This window comes from Coregonus lavaretus (genome assembly GCF_964263955.1).
Source record: "Coregonus lavaretus genome assembly, contig: HAP1_SCAFFOLD_4270, whole genome shotgun sequence".
Lineage (NCBI taxonomy): Eukaryota > Metazoa > Chordata > Actinopteri > Salmoniformes > Salmonidae > Coregonus > Coregonus lavaretus.
Window position 1 is genome coordinate 23,353 of NW_028159665.1, and position 21,914 is coordinate 45,266.

The 21,914-nt window shown below is 42.3% G+C and overlaps 1 protein-coding gene across 2 annotated transcripts; it reads left to right on the plus strand.

Annotated features, from left to right (window-relative positions):
• Positions 1-3,340: 3,340 nt before the first annotated feature.
• Positions 3,341-12,148, plus strand: LOC311122583 (inosine-5'-monophosphate dehydrogenase 1b-like; the record flags this gene model as incomplete). 2 transcript variants are annotated; one of them, XM_084196926.1, is made up of 16 exons in its annotated part: positions 3,341-3,603; positions 6,363-6,461; positions 7,708-7,756; positions 8,403-8,504; positions 8,753-8,827; positions 9,025-9,231; positions 9,395-9,482; positions 9,583-9,782; positions 9,885-9,975; positions 10,114-10,209; positions 10,378-10,521; positions 10,649-10,793; positions 10,934-11,077; positions 11,190-11,273; positions 11,808-11,824; positions 12,048-12,148. In XM_084196926.1, 16 exons carry the CDS (start codon positions 3,350-3,352, stop codon positions 12,146-12,148), a joined length of 1,896 nt encoding a protein of 631 aa, XP_084053052.1. The 2 variants fall into 2 exon arrangements, with proteins under 2 accessions (XP_084053052.1, XP_084053051.1); XM_084196925.1 differs by lacking the exon at positions 11,808-11,824 and having other exon boundaries at positions 3,350-3,603; positions 12,048-12,069.
• Between the last annotated feature and the right edge of the window lie 9,766 nt (positions 12,149-21,914).

The window sequence follows — 21,914 nt, forward strand, 5'->3', positions numbered from 1 at the left end:
GATGCCACTTGGGGCGCGTTCAGCAGGGCACAACGTTGTGGAACTTCGAATACAAATATACTTGTGGCATGCCATTGTGTTATGTAATACAAACATGCATTTTTTACATGTACACTACCGGTCAAAAGTTTTAGAACACCTACTCATTCAAGGGTTTTTCTTTAATTTTCTATTTTCTACATTGTAGAATAATAGTGAAGAAATCAAAACTATGAAATAACACATGGAATCATGTAGTAACCAAAAAGTGTTAAACAAATCAAAATATATTTTATATTTGAATTCTTCAAATAGCCACCCTTTGCAAACAAATCAAAATATATTTTATGTTTGAATTATTCAAATAGCCACCCTTTGCTTTGATGACAGCTTTGCACACTCTTGGCATTCTCTCAACCAGCTTCATGAGGTAGTCATCTGGAATGCATTTCAATTAACAGGTGTGCCTTCTTAAAAGTTAATTTATTTCCTTCTTAGTGCGTTTGAGCCAATCAGTTGTGTTGTGACAAGGTAAGGGGGGTATGCAGAAGACAGCCCTATTTGGTAAAAGACCAAGTCCATATTATGGCAAGAACAGCTCAAATAAGCAAAGAGAAATGCTGTCCATCATTATTTTAAGACATGAAGGTCAGTCAATAAGGAACATTTCAAGAACTTTGAAAGTTTCTTCAAGTGCAGTCGCAAAAACCATCAAGCGCTATGATGAAACTGGCTCTCATGAGGACCGCCACAGGACTGGAAGACCCAGAGTTACCTCTGCTGCAGAGGATAAGTTCATTAGAGTTACCAGCCTCAGAAATTGCAACCCAAATAAATGCTTCACAGAGTTCAAGTAACAGACACATCTCAACATCAACTGTTCAGAGGAGACCGTGTGAATCAGGCCTTCATGGTCGAATTGCTTCAAAGAAATCACTACTAAAGGACACCAAAAAGAAGAGACTTGCTTGGGCCAAGAAACACAAGCAATGTACATTAGACGGGTGGAAATGTGTCCTTTGGTCTGGAGTCCAAATTGGAGATATTTGGTTCCAACCGCTGTGTCTTTGTGAGATGCGGTGTGGGTGAACGGATGATCTCTGCATGTGTATTTCCTACCGTAAAGTATGGAGGAGGAGGTGTTATGGTGTGGGGGTGCTTTGCTGGTGACACTGTCTGTGATTTATTTAGAATTCAAGGCACACTTAACCAGCATGGCTACCACAGCATTCTGCAGCAATACGCCATCCCATCTGGTTTGGGCTTAGTGGGACTATCATTTGTTTTTCAACAGGACAATGACCCAACACACCTCCAAGCTGTGTAAGGGCTATTTTATCAAGAAGGAGAGTGATGGAGGGCTGCATCAGATTACCTGGCCTCCACAATCCCCCGACCTCAACCAAATTTAGATGGTTTGGGATGAGTTAGACCGCAGAGTTAAGGAAAAGCAGCCAACAAGTGCTCAGTATATCTGGGAACTCCTTCAAGACTGTTGGTAAAGCATTCCAGGTGAAGCTGGTTGAGAGAATGCCAAGAGTGTGCAAAGCTGTCATCAAGGCAAAGGGTGGCTATTTGAAGAATCTCAAATATAACATATATTTTGATTTGTTTAACACTTTTTTTTGGTTACTACATGATTCCATATGTGTTATTTCATAGTTTTGATGTCTTCACTATTATTCTACATTGTAGAAAATAGTAAAAATAAAGAAAAACCCTTGAATGAGTAGGTGTTCTAAAACGTTTGACCGGTAGTGTAGAATACAGATAGGCCTATATCCACAGAGTAACATGTGAATACTTTTTTTCAATATGGTCAATGGAAATAGAAAAAACAACCAAGTTGTTGATTTAGAGGAGAGAGGCTTCAGGGGCTACCATTAGAGGGCAGAGAGAGAGAGAGAGAGGGAGAGTATACTGGAGAAAGAAAGAAAATGGGAGAGAAAGAGACTGTAAGTGAGTATTAAAGAGGCTTTGCTGGTCCAATCCCTCAGTAACTGTCACAAGCAGTAGTCATCTGCAGATTATTTTCCTGAAAGCGTCCCTAGCAACCCAGTCACCCTCCCCTCAGTCAATGGTTTCAGTACAGCACAGAGTTACATTTAGGTAACCTGCCTACACAAAGCAGTCTGAGACTGATAACACACACCCCTCACCATGGAGATACTGGGAGGGGAAAGTGTGTTTTACAGGATCATCTCTCCACCCCCAACCCTTCCCTCCGCCCCTTCTCTATCACTCAACTCTCACTCCCTCTCTCATCTCTCCCTCCAGCCAGTTGCCCCCTCCTGCTTTAATTCCTCCAATCCTCTTTGTAGGACTGACGTCTGCTACTGTCACAAACAGAGCTAAGCCAGGAGAGGAGAGAGGAGGGAAAATAGGGTGGTAGTCTCAGGAACAAACTGCTCTCTATCTCTCACATTTCCACTAGCTCAGCTCCCAAAGCTCTCCAGGCCTCAGGGGGGCTGCTCTACACTCCCAGCTCCCTCTCCCTTTTGGGACTCACCACCCTGCCTGAGACCGGGAGACATCCAGGGGACACTCACTCAGCTTCACCCAGGACCTAGGACTTCAGCTCACTGCAACTGTATCCTCCTCAGAGGACTCCTGAGCCTGCAGCGTGACCCACCCTCCCTACTTCTGTCTAACGAAGAGAGAGGTAGTTCTCCATCTTTCTGTACTTCTATCTCAGGAACACCGGAGCTCCCACCCTTAGGCCTTATCTCCCATAGACTGTATCTGCAGAGAGACAGGAGAACACCCCAAAGACAGAGACAGGAGGATTTAGAGGAGGGCTATTTAATTGACACACAGTTGTGAGACAGCGTGTCTGTGTGTATTTCTGATAACGAGTGTGGCAGTGAATGGACACAGACCACTCGTGTCAGCAGTGTGTTAGAGAAATTACACACTCTGGGGAAGTCTGTTCTAGTTGGGTGTGCAGGTGTCCGTGATATGCCAGGTGTTAGTGAGTGAGGCATTGTAATTGTAAGGCATTGAATGTGCATGTGAGACTTGATAGAGGCCTCAAGTGTGTCAGAGGCATCGGTTGTGTGTGTGTGAGAGAGGTCCGTCAGGTCTGTATGTGTGTGTGTGAAAGGGGTCCGTCAGGTCTGTATGCGTGTTTGTGAAAGGGGTCAGTCAGGTCTGTGTGTGTGTTTGTGAAAGGGGTCCGTCAGGTCTGTATGTGTGTGTGTGAAAGGGGTCCGTCAGGTCTGTATGCGTGTTTGTGAAAGGGGTCAGTCAGGTCTGTGTGTGTGTGTGTGAAAGGGGTCAGTCAGGTCTGTGTGTGTGTGTGTGAAAGGGGTCAGTCAGGTCTGTGTGTGAGACGACGGCCGTGGAGGCCTTAGCCCTGGATTTCTCAGAGATGGAGGGTCAAGGCTACGACCGGTTTGGTGAAGGTGAACTTGAGCGAGACACCTACCAGATCGACTACCGCCGTATAGTTGGTGACACTGAGCCCGCCAGGCCGCACCTCTCGCCCCGCGAAGGGGAACACACACACCCCAACTCCAACCCCCGTGGAGCCTACACACACACCAACCCTCACGGCCATGGGCACGAGACGGCTGCGCAGAGATACAGTGCCACACGCATCCAAGCTGGATACGAACCTGAGAGGTGAGCCAGACACACACACACACAGGTGACAAACAAAACTAGTCAGCCTATACCATTTGTCATCATCTAAACTCCAATTGCTCTAACAATCAGTCAACAACTAGGCCCTAGCTCAGTCCCAGGTCCCAGACCCCGCTGGCCTAGTGAATTACTGGCTTTCATCTACATGAACAAACTACCAAACATCCATCTGCCAGTCAAGGTGTTTTCATTGACGTTGTCAGTGAGCTTTATAAATCCCAGTTAGCTGCTACCGGGAGACAGTGATGTAACTAAAGCCTCTTACCTGCCGCTTGACCGTCACACAGACTGAAATACTTTCCATTGACAGGGTTATAGAGTCTGTAGGTTCATCAACATTTCCACACTACAGAGCCAAGGTATTTATCTAATGGAAAGGTAAAAAACCACACTGAAGGTAAAATCATTTACATCATTAGGTGCTGTAGAAAGACAACTACGTACAGTATATTCCCTTATATCACGTCAAAACAACAAACTGTAGCTTACAGCAATACGTTCTCTCTGGATAACATGGTCTTAGGAGCATGTATTCTACCCAGGAGGTCTTTGAATTTTCACTGACAGCCTTGCAGGTGAAACATGGAGATACAGTATTATGCATAATTAAATCTGTCTATATATTTCAAGCTGCAATCTGTAACTTTTGGGTGACCCAACCAAATTCACATAGAAATGTTAGTTATAAATCTGTCATTAGCTTTGAAAGCAAGTCTAATTAGTGGTATATTTGTTCTATGTGTGCTATTTCTATGCTTCCCGTTAAGTTTCTATTTTGCATCTTTTACTTTCAGTTTTGTACACCAGCTTCAAACAGCTGAAAATACAATATTTTTGGTTATGGAAAATATATTTCACAGCGGTTTATATAGTACAATGACTCTTGACACTTGCTTGTTTTTTTCACATAAACTGAAATTAGGCAAACTTAGAATTTTAGAAAACAGGAAATGGCGGAGCGATTTCTGCATAGTGCACCTTAATCTGCACGGTTAAAACTACAAATCCTGCAATAGAGTCTAGAAGCGCTTCGTCCCTATATATGGTCAGCTGGGTTCTGTCTACAGTTGAAGTCGGAAATAGTTTACATACACCTTAGCCAAATACATTTAAACTCAGTTTTTCACAATTTCTGACATTTAATCCTAGTAAAAATTCCCTGTCTTAGGTCAGTTAGGATCACCACTTTATTTTAAGAATGTGAAATGTCAGAATAATAGTAGAGAGAATTATTTATTTCAGCTTTTATTTCTTTCATCACATTCCCAGTGGGTCAGAAGTTTACATACACTCAATTAGTATTTGGTAGCTTTGCATTTAAATTGTTTAACTTGGGTCAAACATTTCAGTTAGCCTTCCACAAGCTTCCCACAATAAGTTGGGTGAATTTTGGCCCATTCCTCCTGACAGAGCTGGTTTTACTGAGTCAGGTTTGTAGGCCTCCTTGCTCGCACACGCTTTTTCAGTTCTGCCCACACATTTTCTATAGGATTGAGGTCAGGCTTTGTGATGGCCACTCCAATACCTTGACTTTATTGTCCTTAAGCTGTTTTGCCACAACTTTGGAAGTATGCTTGGGGTCATTGTCCATTTGGAAGACCCATTGCGACCAAGCTTTAACTTCCTGACTGATGTTTTGTGATGTTGCTTCAATATATCCACATAATTTTCCTTCCTCATGATGCCATCTATTTTGTGAAGTGCACCAGTCCCTCCTGCAGCAAAGCACCCCCACAGCATGATGCTGCCACCCCCGTGCTTCACGGTTGGGATGATGTTCTTCGGCTTGCAAGCGACCCCCCTTTTCCTCCAAACATAACGATGGTCATTATGGCCAAACAGACCAGAGGACATTTCTCCAAAAAGTACGATATTTGTCCTCATGTGCAGTTGCAAACCGTAGTCTGGCTTTTTTATGGCGATTTTGGAGCAGTGGCTTCTTTCTTGCTGAGCGGCCTTTCAGGTTTTGTCGATATAGGACATGTTTTACTGTGGATATAGATACTTTTGTACCTGTTTCCTCCAGCATCTTCACAAGTTCCTTTGCTGTTGTTCTGGGATTGATTTGCACTTTTCGCACTAAAGTACATTCATCTCTAGGAGACAGAACGCGTCTCCTTCCTGAGTGGTATGACAGCTGCGTGGTCCCATGGTGTTTATACTTGCATACTATTGTTTGTACAGATGAACATGGTACCTTCAGGCATTTGGAAATTGCTCCCAAGGATGAACCAGACTTGTGGAGGTCTACAATTATTTTTCTGAGGTCTTGGCTGATTTCTTTAGATTTTCCCAAGATGTCAAGGAAAGAGGCACTGAGTTTGAAGGTAGGCCTTGAAATACATCCACAGATACACCTCCAATTGACTCAAATGATGTAAATTATCCTATCAGAAGCTTCTAAAGCCAGGACATAATTTTCTGGAATTTTCCAAGCTGTTTAAAGGCACAGTCAACTTCTGACCCACTGGAATTGTGATACAGTGAATTATAAGTGAAATAATGTCTGTAAACAATTGTTGGAAAAATTACTTGTGTCATGCACAAAGTAGATGTCCTAACCGACTTGCCAAAACTATAGTTTGTTAACAAGAAATTTGTGGAGTGGTTGAAAAACGAGTTTTAATGACTCCAACCTAAGTGAATGTAAACTTCCAACTTCAACTGTATGTATGTATGTATGTATGTATGTATTTATACTGTATATATATATGTGTGTGTGTGTGTGTGTGTTCCAGCATGGCTGACTACCTGATCAGTGGAGGGACGGGGTACGTGCCTGAAGATGGACTGACGGCTCAGCAGCTCTTCTCTATCGGGGATGGACTCACATACAAGTAAGATTTTTTTTTATACATTCTAGTTAGAGAGCAGCATTTCCAATGATCTTGATTGAAATTCCAATAATTTTGCAATTTAAAGTTTATGACAGAGAGAGTCACTCAGCCTGGTCTCATAGAAGTAACATAGTAAACATACAGTACATCCGCGACACTCAAATTAGTATGATATGATATGTTACACCTTCTGCCTGCAGCCACACCAGCAATAGGTACATGACACTATCTATGGCAGCGCTGTCTACGGCCGTGGTCCTGAAACCGCGATCAGTCTTGGTGGTGAGCGCTGCTCGCGGCGCTGCCCATGGTGCTGAATTGTTTATGCGCCCATTAGAGGAGTTTTCCAGTCGGGATTTGTTCACAGTTCCCGATAACTCAGAAAGCTCAGAAATGCAGGAATAAGACCGTGCCCCCAGGTTGACTGTTGTGGTTGAGATACTGGAATTATTACCATCGAGTTTGGCCAACTTCAGAGCCAGGCGCCATGTTGTTGCCCTGAGCATTCCATTCAACCGATGATGGTCAGTATTAGCTAGTAGGCCTAGTTCTGATACTAGCAGACAGGTGCTCCTCCACCTAAATATGAAACATCTCAAAGATGGCTGAATATGAGGGGCTATGGCTGGTGTATTATCTTTATGACTACACTAATGTATCATAGATATAACAAATCCTCTCTCAGCAGAGACCCACTGTGACCTTTCAGTCAGTAAGACCTTATAAGTGTTAGTGTGATACTGACAGAGTAAAAACACTCACTGACTGCTGTGATGATATGGTGAAACCAGACCAGTAGAATAATCATCATTATGCATCCTTACATAAGAGGAATTTGTTTATTTTTAAATTAGAATGAGTATATTAGGCTTGTGTTATCAGTCCTAATGGAGGTTTACACAGAGAGTACATCATATCCTCACATCCAGTACAGCGGGAGGATTAGAAAGAGGCTTTATTTCCAGTCTGTGTGAGGTTGTGTGATATGCATAGTGGTTGTGGGTGTAGGGATGTGACTCTGTGCTGGCCAGGGGTCAGGGGACTGGTGCTGGGAGGCAAGCGGTGGGAAGTGTTCACACATCAGTTCCCTCACTGTTTGGCAGAATGATGTGTATCCGAGAATCGACCCTTTCAAGACAACATGATATGTCAGTAATAGTGGACCTCACAATGTTCTCTCTCTGTTCTATTTTTTTTTTGTCTCTCTCTCGCTCTCTTCTCCTCTCTCCTTCCCCTCTCTCTACAGTGATTTCCTGATTCTGCCTGGTTTCATAGACTTTATTTCAGATGAAGTGGTGAGTATCCAGTGTGTTTGGTTAACCTTTTCATTGCTAATAAACAACAGAAGCTACAGTATCATAGCCATGCTACTGCTTTAGTCAACTCCATTGCTGTTGTCTGGCATATTATGTCATACCCATCCCAGTATAGCCCTGTGTGTGTGTGCAGCTACTCCTCTTCTGTGGTCCTCTCTGTCTCCATCGCGTTTTATGTTTATCTCAGTTGAATAACGTGTACACACACACACACACACACACACACACACTCAGCTGGTAACACAGCCAGCCAGACCACTTCACTCCACAACAACACTGATGAGAATAGCAACACCAGTCCCTCATGGCTGAGAGTCAGAGTCATGCCCTGTGTAATTGCTTTAGTAGGCTACAGGTGCTGGTGTTTTTAGCTTGTTTGTTCTCTGCTGGCAGAAGGGTATGTCTCCTGTGGTACATGACTGTACATACAGGACTGAGCAGGGACAGCTGACGTCCATGGTGCCACCTAATGGCAATGAGGAGGTATTGCATGTTCTGATTGGTCTTGCCTTACAGTCACAGATATTTGGTTGACAGGGTGCCATTATTTATGTAATTATGTTTTTCTTCTCGAATCACTGTGATGTGATAATTGTCTATTTCCTCCTCTACTTCCTGTTTCTAGGACCTGACCTCAGCTCTGACCAGGAAGATCACCCTGAAGACTCCTATCATCTCATCTCCCATGGATACAGTCACTGAGTCCTCCATGGCCATTGCTATGGCTGTGAGTATAGAGCCACTCCTCACCTACTCAGCCAGCCAACACCAATAAGACAATACCACAAATCTGTCACCAAACTTAATTTACTAGTGGTATTTTTGGTTGTGGTAATGAGTTTTTTTGTATTACCATAAATACAAAGAAAATATATGTCTTGTAATACATGGACTCAGGTTGATGCATATTGAAGTCTGATTGGACAAATGTCTTGTTCGGCTAACCCTGATTGGTCAGTGCTCTGTGTGTTATAGCTCATGGGCGGGATCGGGATCATGCACCATAACTGTACTCCAGAGTTCCAGGCCAACGAGGTCCGCTTGGTTAAGGTAAGATGGTGGCTAGCGGTTGGACGACATGATGATATGCAGTATATTGATATACCGTTACATCAACAGTATAAAGTCTCATGTCAAATGATGTTGTGACAATGTAACAGTACATGAATACACTTCAACTTGCTGGTTTAATAAAGACAAAAGTACATTTGCTGAATGATGTTTCTTGTTTATTTATTTGTGGTCAGAAATTTGAGCAGGGTTTCATCACAGACCCAGTGGTGATGAGTCCTCACCACACGGTGGGAGACGTGTTCGAAGCCAAGGTCCGCCACGGCTTCTCTGGCATCCCCGTCACCGAGACAGGCAAGATGGGCAGCAAGCTGGTGGGCATCGTCACCTCCCGAGACATCGACTTCCTTTCAGAGAAAGACCATGACAGACCCCTGGAAGAGGTGTGCGTGTATGTGGGGTGTGTGTGGATGACATGTTTGTTTGTACACGTCCAATATATTTACAATATATTGTCAACACATATATTGTAAACTGGATGAGTCTATTTCTTGTAGTATTGAATACTATTCCTGTGAGGTTTACTTGAATGGCTGATTCTTGCAGGCTATGACAAAGAGGGACGATTTAGTGGTAGCACCAGCTGGCGTCACACTGAAAGAGGCCAACGACATCCTGCAGCGCAGCAAGAAAGGTACCATATGGTAGTGACACAACATTTCCTGTAGAGACACTTTAGTCAGAGAGGACATTACAAAAGATCAATCTTTGTTTGGAACTTCTGTCTCTCTCAGGTAAACTGCCCATAGTGAATGACAGTGATGAGCTAGTGGCCATCATCGCCAGGACAGACCTGAAGAAGAACCGAGACTACCCACTGGCCTCTAAAGACTCCAGGAAACAGCTGCTGTGTGGAGCGGCCATCGGAACCAGAGAGGAGGACAAATACAGACTGGACCTGCTGATGCAGGCTGGGGTTGACGTGGTGGTGCTGGTGGGTCTGGGGAAGGGGTTGGGTTGTTATATTGTATTTTTGGTTACTTGTCCTATCTTTGGGTTCCGCTCCTCTCTAAACCCTGTCTGTTTACTGCTGTAGGACTCGTCCCAAGGGAACTCTGTCTATCAGATCAATATGATCAACTACATCAAACAGAAATATCCTGAACTACAGGTGGTGGGAGGAAACGGTGAGTCTCCTCTACCTTCTCTAGCAATGCCTCTTTCCCGTTAATCTCTCTTACATTTTCACTTTCTTTTTCTTTGTCTTTCTTTCTTTCTTTCTTTCCCATTCTCGATTTACAATCTCTCTCACTCTCTCTCTGTAGTGGTGACTGCAGCCCAGGCTAAGAATCTGATCGATGCGGGTGTGGACGCTCTGAGGGTGGGGATGGGCTGCGGCTCCATCTGCATCACCCAGGAAGGTAATGACAGACAGGGGAGGAACAGCAAATGAGGAGAGGGGAGGAGAGGATGAGGACGGAGGAGAGTGTAGAGTTTGCTTAATGTTTAGTTAAAAACAACTATTTGTTGGCAAATTGCTGACACGTTGCTGACATGTTGCTTTGTGTTATGTTTGTGTTGTGTGCCAGTGATGGCGTGTGGGCGTCCCCAGGGCACATCAGTGTACAAGGTGGCAGAGTACGCCAGGCGCTTCGGTGTGCCCGTCATCGCAGACGGAGGCATCCAGACCGTTGGACACGTGGTAAAAGCTCTCGCTCTTGGGGCATCCACAGGTGTGTATTTGTGTGTTGAACCCACCAAGCATTATTATTAGCCTTTTCCCACAAACAGGAAAATCTACACCATACTATTGATGGTCTGACTTTTACCTCCTTTCACCTCTGACCTCTGTGCCCTCAGTGATGATGGGGTCATTGCTCGCGGCAACCACGGAGGCCCCGGGGGAGTATTTCTTCTCAGACGGCGTGCGGCTGAAGAAGTACCGGGGGATGGGCTCCCTGGACGCCATGGAGAAGAACAGCAGCAGCCAGAAACGCTACTTCAGGTAGAGAGAGAGAGACGGTGTGTCTTGTGTATTTGCAGTAATAGGGCTAAGGACAGAGGTGTGAGGGGGAGAAGGTGTGTGTGTGTGTGTTGTCTATTTGCAGTGATAGGGATATTATGATTGTGTGGTTATCTCGACAGTGAGGGGGACAAGGTGAAGGTGGCTCAGGGTGTGTCAGGGTCGGTTCAGGATAAAGGCTCCATCCATAAATTTGCCCCCTACCTCATCGCTGGCATACAACATGGCTGCCAAGACATCGGAGCCAAGAGCCTCTGCATACTGCGGTAAGTCTATGAATAGATGTTAGACTGTGATATTGTATTCGACTTTGATATGATCTGTGTGTCTTTGTTCCATTGTTGTGATATATTGTTGTACTGTTGTATGTTATTTCAGGTCCATGATGTACTCCGGGGAGCTAAAGTTTGAGAAGAGGACCATGTCAGCTCAGGTTGAGGGGGGAGTACACGGGCTCCATTCGTAAGTCTGCCCCTGCCTGGCTCTGGCATCGTTTACACATCCTGTCCTCTGGTATTTGTTGTAGATCCTGTGCTCCTCTCCTCTGTGATCGACTAACCTGTCCTGTTGTGTCCCATGTTCTGTGCCTGTGGCTGAAGTGTCCTTTATCTCTGGACTGGGTGGTAGTGTGTGAGTGAGTGTGTGTTTGTTCTCACCAGTGGCGTTCGTATCTCCTTTACTATAGGTTGTTTAGGAGTTGCTACTTTAATCCGGGATTGGCAGTCATACCATACAAGGTCCATTGTGGGGGCAGGCTTTCGTTCCAGCCAAAGCAGTAACAGCAGATGCAAGTAATTAAGGTTTGACTTAAGACTATGATTGGTTGATTTATTGTTTTGGATGTGTTACTGCTTTAGCTGGGGCAGAATCCTGCACCCACTCTGGCCATTTGTGGATAGAATTGCCTACCCCTGAGTAAAATAGTAGCACTGAAGCAAGTTAAACGTCACAATGTCTGTCTTCTCTCTCTTTCTCTGACTCATGCTCTCATCATAGATATTCTTTTGTGCCATGTAAGTACATTCTCCCTGTGCTCACAACTCCAACTCTTTTCCTACTGCAATTTCCTCTGTTTGTTACCTTTTGGTTTTCAGGAAGACCCAGAAGTCTAGGCCACTTTTTAAAGCCCTACCAATTTCTTAAAACCCTCAATCTAGTATATGTAGTGTAAAATGAGTTTCAATTAAGCTTGACTTATATTCCTGACTGTTGTCTCTGTGTGTTGTCTTCCTGTAGTTATGAGAAGCGGCTATACTGAGGGAGGAGGGAGAGTGAGCTCACGAGCAGCACCCAGTGTACCCACACCAGCAGCCACCAGGCACAACGGATACATGTGACCTACCTACAACCACTACTCAACCTCCACCCAAGTTATCACATCTGTCCTAACTACAACTACTACTCAATTCAACCATTACATAACCTTTTGGCTATACAAGGGAAGACCGCTGAGTCCTCTCCACTCGTCTCCCCCACCTACTCTTTCTCTGTGTTGTGTAAGATGCTTTTGAGAGACCTAAGAGTCACCTCTGACCTATGACTTGATTGATGTTATGACATAAACCACAGGGACTAGGGACTAAGATTCAATGGTCAGATGTACTGGGTCACGGCACAGAGCCATCGGGCTGTATAAGGTACGTAGCTCATGTAGAACTGTGACTACTGTGTACTGGGAGAGACTGTTTGAACATAATAATCATTTTATTTTTTAATGTACCCTGGAACTCTTTATACCAGTTCTGGTTGATCATGGTCCTAGGTCTCAGATGTGTTTGGAGCACAGGAGGTTGCTGGCACCTTAATTGGGGAGGACGGGCTGGTGGTAATGGCTGGAGCTGAATGAGTGGAACGGTATCAAACACATCCATGTGTTTTATGCCATTCCATTCGCTCTGTTCCAGCCATTATTATTAGCAGTCCTCCCCTCAGCAGCCTCCACTGGTTTGGAAGTACAGTAGTGTTTTTGACTGTGTGCAATAGCCTAGAGGTCTGTCAGTGTGGCTCTACTGTAGAGCGGACCAAAGCTAGGATAAGCTATAAGGTAAGCGTTAGCTTTAAATCAGGGATAACCACAGCGCCTTAAGACTGCACATGGAGGCTATACCAGTGTTGTAGTACTAGAGTCCAGGGGCCTCATTTATCAAATCTGTGGGTAAACCATGTGTGGGATCATTTCCACGCAAAGTGTGAGATTTAGCAATATGAGCGTTTGCTTGAGAGTATGCATACATTTATGCACAGCCATGACCATGCATAGGCACAGTGCAAAGTGGCGGAATAAGGGAACTGCTTGTCAAGCATAGAATGGGGAAAATATACTGCATGTTGAAAATGTGTGAAATTGTGAGAGAAATAATTAAATCATTTTTCGATTTAATTGTATTTCCATTGTGAATTCATGCAACAAATATTGACAGGCTATATATAATTTGACCATATCAGTACATTTGTTATGATAATAATCCATATAAAGTACGCTACAGTAATTTGTTAAATTAGAGGCGCGGGTGAAATACTATAAAAGTCAGAGATTATGGGAAATCGAACGAGAGATAGCTGAGCTTGCTCTTTTGGCACAAGCTGCGTTTCGTAGAGAGTGCGTTTTTAGAGACAGTTGGGACTTTTTTGCAGAAAGTACAGATTGGCTCATCAGATATCGTTTCCCAAAACCAATCTTATTGGATTTTCATTTAAGACCTACTTTAGAAAAGCAAACACATGCCATTCCGGTGCACATGCAAGTGCTATCCACCCTCGTGTTTTTGGCAACGGGAACTTTTCAGTGGGAGCTTGCCGATTGGAATCTCACAGCCCTCAATGAGCCTATGTTTTGGATGCAATCATCAGCTAAACGACCAGTCCATACACCATCACACATCAGGTTGAAGTCAATAGGGGTTTCTTTGCCATCAGCGTTCCCAAATATGAACGGAGCAACAGATGGCACCCACATCCCCATAAAAGCACCATCCCAAAACGAGTTCAACTATGCAGCCTCAGCCAGCATGTGAACAGAAAAGGCTTCCACTCATCTGCAGGTGATAGGTTAAGTGATGCGCAAAATAAGTTGCTGAATGTGGTGGCAAGGTGGCCATGTGGAAAGCACGACTCATTCATTCTGCAGAACAGCAATGGCCTATACGCCTACAGGAGGGAGCTGTTGAGGATGGATGGCATATTGGTGAGTAGCTACTCATTTTAAGTATATTTGCCATTGCTAAAGCAACTTCAACTGTACTAATGGTACTCTTTGTAGTTATGTTTACATTTTTACAGGTAAAACCACAGCTGAGCGAGTCAAGTAAAACATTTTGATTGTACTCAATCTCTGACACAAGGCAACTCTATTTCAGTCTCGGAAAAATATATTATTTTCGTAGCTTTTTTTTGTTTGCCCGTTGTAGGCTATATTTCATGGTACAGAGTTGTATATTCCCCACAGGCATAAAAGGGATTATTTGGACCATATGTGACCCACCACCTTGATTCGGTTTTAGTAGAAACATTTGATTATTTAATTTTTTACATTGGATTAAAGTAGAGACTCAGAGCTACAAAATGGTATATCAGCCATACACTGCAGTTGAGGAACAATGGGAAAGTAATTCTGCTTTGAAAGTTGATAAACTTGTAACCCCACTTTTGAGAAAATTACCCTTGAATGTTTTGGTACATGATACACCTACTGGAGAGCTCTTTGTCTACACCTGTTCCGCATCGTTCTCACCCTCTTAAGCCTTAGCCCCACCCACATCTTTACAATAAGGAAAACCTAAAGGTAAAAATACACTTTATCTAGTCTTTGGCCTATATCCTAATCTGACTTTGAAAGTGTCCAGATACAAATATTTTATAATTATTAGATGATGCTTACCCAGACACTTGTCTACATTGATGGTTCATGTGAAAGAAATGCTATAACCACCCCCCAACCACATCTAGCTAAGTGGATGGGTCACTATTGTCTAGACATGTACACATGTTCATGAAATACAATATATGGCCATAATCAACCCCAGACACACCTGGCTAACTTGATGGGTCATGTAATCATTCTCTTGCGAAGTGGAGTATTTTGTTTAGACATGTAGCTACCTAGCTAAACAATTAACCATAATCCCAACCCATAGCTACAGTACAAACAGATTGTCATAGCTTGCCACTATGCATGAAATGCTAGAGTATGAATCTGCAGGTAGCTAAAGCTAACCAACTAGGTTCAATGCTAGCTAGCTAGCTAACATTAGGCTATAACTAGCAATGCAAATGGATTTCTGAGATCCTAATAATATTACTACACAGATCATACACGTAATTCAGCTAGCTAACAGTACGCTTTAACTTGCAATGAAAACGACTTTCTGACTAATTAGAAACGTATAATATCTGAAAATGTAGCTAGAGTCTTACCCGTATACATGGATGAACACTTTACGGCAGCGTGTCTTTTCCGTTTGGTTTGTAGCTAGCTACAGCTCGTTTGGCCCGTTGTTGTGTCAAGTCACTGCGGTTCACATTGACCTTGTGCAGAAAAGTAGTCCATCATAACCTTTTCCCACTGATCTTTGTCGATAGCGCCTGCTAAATTCTGGGCAGCAATGTTGTTGAGAGCAGTAGCAACACTTTTACAGATCTCTATGGCTAACATTTCAAAAAAGCCGCATTAGCAAGGATTATCTACACATAGTGAGCAGCTCATGTTATAGACAGAAGCGTGCTACATGGCAGACCAATCCGAACTCATCTCTCGGCATGTCCAGCCCATCCATTGTCTCAGCCAATCATGGCTAGCGCGAAGGTTTCTGTCTTTTTCTGTGGCTAAACCAACTAGGCTCGTAATTTAAATGATGTATTCATATTTACAAATATAATACAAGTTTGTTAATAAGGCACATGAAAGTTCACATGTTCCAGAAGGCATTTCTGCCAAAAAACGCATTTTGATTAAAAAAAAAGTAGTGACGTGCGACATACGAAACGGGTCACATATATGGTTAATTAGGGACGTTTCTAAATGCAAATAGCCAAGGTCGTGCACGAGCACTGAGGCTGAGAACAATTGGTATTTATCAATGGTTATCTCCTACCGGTGTGCATTTGACGCTCGTAGGATTGTTTGAAAAATCACACTTTTCTATCCATACGAACATTCTGAAATCCCTTCGTAAGTAGTATTTTAGAATAGTTTCTACACAATATTGATAAATGAGGCCCCAGGACTCGTACTTGACTAGGACCCAAGTCACGATTTTCATGACTTATGACTCGACTCCGACTCGACCAGTGGGGACTCGGACTTGGACTCGGACTTGGACTCGATCAGTAGTGACTTTGTTGTCAGAACATCTCTTTGTTGCATAATTTAACATACTAGCTACAACAGCAAATGTTAGAGTGCTGTATTATGTAGATATCCTTACAATGTAACAGAATTTAGATTTTTAAATGGTTGGACCGCAGCTTTTAGCACTACCAAGGGACTCTTGACTCGAATATAAAGTAGTAGGACATGAACACTTGGGACTCGACTCTGACTCAAGGTTTAGTGTCTTGACTACATCACTGGTCTATACTGTGGATATTGCTGTAATCAGGCTCTCACTGGATTCTCATCAGTTTGGAATCAAACAAAACAGTAGATAACCACATCCTGTTTTGTCTTTGTGTAAAGTTTTGTGATGTGTTTTCTGATGACAGGATGATTGTACAGTGACTTTGGCCTAGTCTTTAGTTTATAATTTCATTCTGTAGACTGTTAATAATATGATGTATTTGTAAATATATACTGTAGTACTTGAGTGTATTTGAGAAAAGGAATATATATGTAGGCCACAATATAATACTGTGAATACTGTGTAATATACTGAGGGCTGGATTCTTGAATACAGATTAAGCCTAGTCATGGACTTAAAAGCATGCTCAATGGAGAATGTGTGTCCTGGAAACCACCAATGGATGTCTTTCTAGAAGTCCCATGTAGCTCAGTTGGTAGAGCATGGCGTTTGCAACGCCAGGGTTGTGGGTTCGTTTCCCACGGGGGACCAGTATGGAAGAAAAAAAAAGTAAGTTGCTCTGGATAAGAGCGTCTGCTAAATGACTAAAATGTAAATGTAATTATCTTGTTTACCAGGCTGAATGTACTGCTACTACAGATGTAGGATCTTAATTTGATCACTATTTTTGTTGCTGAGTATTTTCCTACACAGCAGGAAATGCAAACTTGTATTGTATTTGAGTTTTAAAAAGGTTTCTAAAGTTTGTAATTTCCAGTTGAACATTTCAGACTTGATTTGCCCCAACCAAAAATCTATCAACCCCTACATAAATGTCCATTAATTATAATCCACATCAGTGGAGGCTGCTGAGGGGAGGAATGGCATCAAACACATGGAAACCATGTTTGATGTATTTGATACCATTCCACACCTATTCCGCTCCAGCCATTACCACAAGCCCGTTCTCCCCAATTAAGGTGCCACCAACCTCCAGTGATCCACTTAATAATTCAAAATGTCTGTTGCTGCAGGATTATATTCCTGCTGTAGCAAACTGGCTCAAATGAAGATCCTACATCTGTACCTGGTGGCAGTGAGTGAAGAAATATGTTTATCCATCTTCCATTTCCTTAATTTTCTTCCTGTAGAAGACCTGCAGCTAGTTTATAACAGTAGATCACTATCAGTTGAGTTAGTGAACCACCAGCAATGACAGAACCACTCCGTCTGTTGTGTTAACCTTTGTGTGAAGTGAACCTTGGGTGCTGAAAGTTGCACAAAAGCTGATCAGATGTTTTATTAGTGTTGTTTATTTTGTTATTTCCTGGTGATCTCAATCTCAGGCTTTTAATTCACTCATGCTGTACCATGCTGGTGCATATACCAGAATAAAGAAGAAGTTCACTCATATCTACTGTTCTCCTTATTTGGTGTATGTATGTTGTGGTTGCACTCTTAAAATGGTATGTTGAGTAGGATTATCATGATTAATGAGCTGATTGACATTACATGACATCATTACATCAGTTGCTGCCCATAACATTATCACTAACATTGCGATAGTATATTTTTCCCACACCAATAGAGGACAATTTGGTCTTTGTTTTGCTTGCTTGCTCCCTCGCTCGTTCCTTTTCCCCCTTGCTCCCTTTTTCTTTCTCCTTATTTCACCCCTTTTCTTCTCACTCCATGTGAAAGTCTTATCCCAAGCCTAAGCTGTTTAATAGCAACATAAACCACACTCAAGGCTTACACTACAGATTTACATCTGTGGCTAGCTAGATGAACAGACATTTCATTCATTACTATTTTCAGCTATTGCTGCTTACTACTGAAAACTATGTTGAACGTTCAACACCTAAGTTCAACTGAAACAACTCCATGTGATCGGGCCTGTAGCTCATGACAATGTATAGAGTCGGAGAAGCCGTAAAGGTATACAGTATTACTTATAGTGCATCTGTGTGTTCATACACTAGAATGAATGACTTCTTTTTTCAAATATCAAACTTTATTTGTTGTTTATCATACCTTGTCTATGATACATGTGGTCCTCTGTAGCTCAGCTGGTAGAGCACGGCGCTTGTAACGCCAAGGTAGTGGGTTCGATCCCCGGGACCACCCATACACAAAAAATTAATGCACGCATGACTGTAAGTCGCTTTGGATAAAAGCGTCTGCTAAATGGCATATTATTATTATTATTATTATACATGCCATACAGTAGAACTGTTTTCCATGTAGATTGTATTTACAATAAAACATTTTACACAGCCTTTAATGATGTATGTACAGTATGACATATACTCTTTGTATAAAAAGGTTTTGAAGTCAGTGTGAATATCAGAGGATGAGCTGGTTTTCAATTAACCTCTTAAGGATCAGACCCTTTTTTTCAATTTTCACCTAAAATGACATACCCAAATCTAAATGCCTGTAGCTCAGGACCTGAAGCAAGAATATGCATATTCTTGATAACATTTGAAAGGAAACACTTTGAAGTTTGTGGAAATGTGAAATTAATGTAGGAGAATATAACACATTAGATCTGGTAAAAGATAATACAAACAAAAAACAGCGGTTTTAATTTTATTTTTTATCATCTTTGAATTGCAAGAGAAAGGCCACAATATAATATTGCAGTTTAGGTGCAATTTAGATTTAGGCCACTAGATGGCAGCAGTTTGTGTGCAAAGTTTCAGATTGATCCAGTGAAGCATTGCAATAATAATAATAATAATAATATGCCATTTAGCAGACGCTTTTATCCAAAGCGACTTACAGTCATGCGTGCATACATTTTTGTGTATGGGTGGTCCCGGGGATCGAATCCACTACCTTGGCGTTACAAGCGCCTTGCTCTACCAGCTGAGCTACAGAGGACCACAATACTGGACTATTTTGTTCAAGTCTGCCCAAATGTGCCGAATTAGTCAATTGATACATTTTCAAGTACATAACTAGAGAACATACAAAAATGATATGGTAATACAAAATGTAAGTTTACACACTCCCAGGAATGTCATACATGATGGATCGTTAGCTTATACACTAACTTTCACACATCTAGATGGCCGGGCAGGATCGGTGTGGAGCCAGAGACAGCAGGGGTTCAAACTGTGGAACCCAGTTTCTACATTTGAATGTAAAAATGGATTTTATCAAACAAAACTATGCTACATTTTATCTCTGGGACCCTTAGGATGACAAATCAGAGCAAGATTACTGAATGTAAGTACATTATTTACCTTCAGAGGTGAATGTATCAAACCAGTTGCCGTGCTAAGTTATTTGTTGTTGTGCACTCTCCTCAAACAATAGCATGGTATTTTTTGACTGTAATAGCTACTGTAAATTGGACAGTGCAGTTAGATTAACAATCATTTAAGCTTTCTGCCCATATAAGACATGTCTATGTCCTGGAAAGTTTGCTGTTACTTACAACAGTCAAGCTAATCACATTAGCGCACGTTAGCTCAACCGTCCCGTATACGGGACACCGATCCCGTAGAGGTTAAATTAATTCCTGTCTGAAAAACGTTGTTAGATCTCTCTGATTGATTTGATAGTGTCATGTTCGTTAACAGACTGGACAGACCAAGGCGCAGCGTGATAAGCATACATGTTTATTAAACGAATTATCACACGACAAAAACAGCAAACGAAACGTGAAGTCCAAGGTAGCACACTAACATACCAAAACACGGAACAAGATCCCACAACTAACTCGTGCCAATAGGCTGCCTAAGTATTGTCCCCAATCAGAGACAACGAGCTACAGCTGCCTCTGATTGGGAACCACCCCGGCCAACATAGATCTACACATACTAGATCTAACATAGACAATCACATAGCCAAACACAACACAGAAAATACACACCCTGACTCAACAAATACGAGTCCCTTGAGTCAGGGCGTGACAGATAGCTACATTTGGCACTTGGACACTCTAGCACAACTCCTGTTTATATTTGTTATGATGAGTTTCTGGTATTGAGAAGTTCAAGATACAAGAATTTACTTAGACATTCTGTGGAGATTTTATACCAAGTATTTATTGGATCACGAGCTCGTGGGTTCATCTAACAAACGGACATAGCTCTGCCCTTTGTCAGTTGAACTGCCCACACACACAAATCTCACAGCTTTTATACTCTTGGTTATCCTTCCTTTCACATACATCTGGCAACCATCATAGGCACTCCCTTTCTCTGTTGTTATTACCCTTTGCCCCAGGTCATTATATCCTGTCCATCAATCATACTACCATAAACATCACTAATCTCCCTTGACATAAGGAATGTAGACTTCATGGCCCCAAACCAATTATCTCGTAACTCTTCCTCGGTCCTCACAATACTATGCCCTAACATCATAACAATATTGCTGTTGTGACTTAAAACAGATACGCTTCTGTTATAAATGCTTTATAAGAACAAATGTTTTATTTAAATAAAACAGCTATAATTTACAGTATGACAGTGTCTGTTACACTATGTTCACTCTCCCCCAGTAAGTGGCACTAAAGCATGAAGTGATCTTGCATATTTCTATGGTTATCATCAACACTACACTGACATTAGTGTTCAAAGGTCTTCTAATCTATTCTACAGTGGTTGGTTCAGAAAGTTGTTTCATTTAGCACATATTGTAACTCTATAACTGAACTGAAAAATATTCATTCCCCTTGGCGTTTTCCCTATTTTGTTGCATTACAACCTGTAATTTAAGTGGATTTTTAATGGACATAAACAAAATAGTCCAAATTGGTGAAAAAAAATATAAACTTGTTTCAAAAGATTCAAAAAAATAAATAATGGTAAAGTGGTGCGTGTATATGTATTCAACCCTTTGCTATGAATCTCCTAAATAAGATCTGGTGCAAATAGATTGGACTATCTGTCCATAGGACCACTTTAAGCCGTACACTCCACAGAGCTGGGCTTTACGGAAGAGTGGCCAGAAAAAAGCCATTGCTTAAAGAAAAAAAATAAGCAAACACGTTTGGTGTTCGCCAAAATGCATGTGGGAGACTCCCCAAACATATGGAAGAAGGTACTCTGGTCAGATGAGACAAAAATTGAGCTTTTTGGCCATCAAGGAAAACGCTATGTCTGGCACAAACCCAACACCTCTCATCACCCTGAGAACAACATCCCCATCGTGAAGCATGGTGGTGGCAGCATCATGCTGTGGGGATGTTTTTCATCGGCAGGGACTGGGAAACTGCTCAGAATTGAAGGAATGATGGATGGCACTAAATACAGGGAAATTCTTGAGGGAAACCTGTTTCAGTCTTCCAGAGATTTGAGACTGGGACGGAGGTTCACCTTCCAGCAGGACAATGACCCTAAGCATACTGCTAAAGCAACACTCGCATGGTTTAAGGGGAAACATTTAAATGTCTTGGAATGGCCTAGTCAAAGCCCAGACCTCAATCCAATTAAGAATCTGTGGTATGACTTAAAGATTGCTGTACACCAGCGGAACCCATCCAACTTGAAGGAGCTGGAGCAGTTTTGCCTTGAAGAATGGGAAAAAATCCCAGTGGCTAGATGTGCCAAGTTTATAGAGACATACCCCAAGAGACTTGCAGCTGTAATTG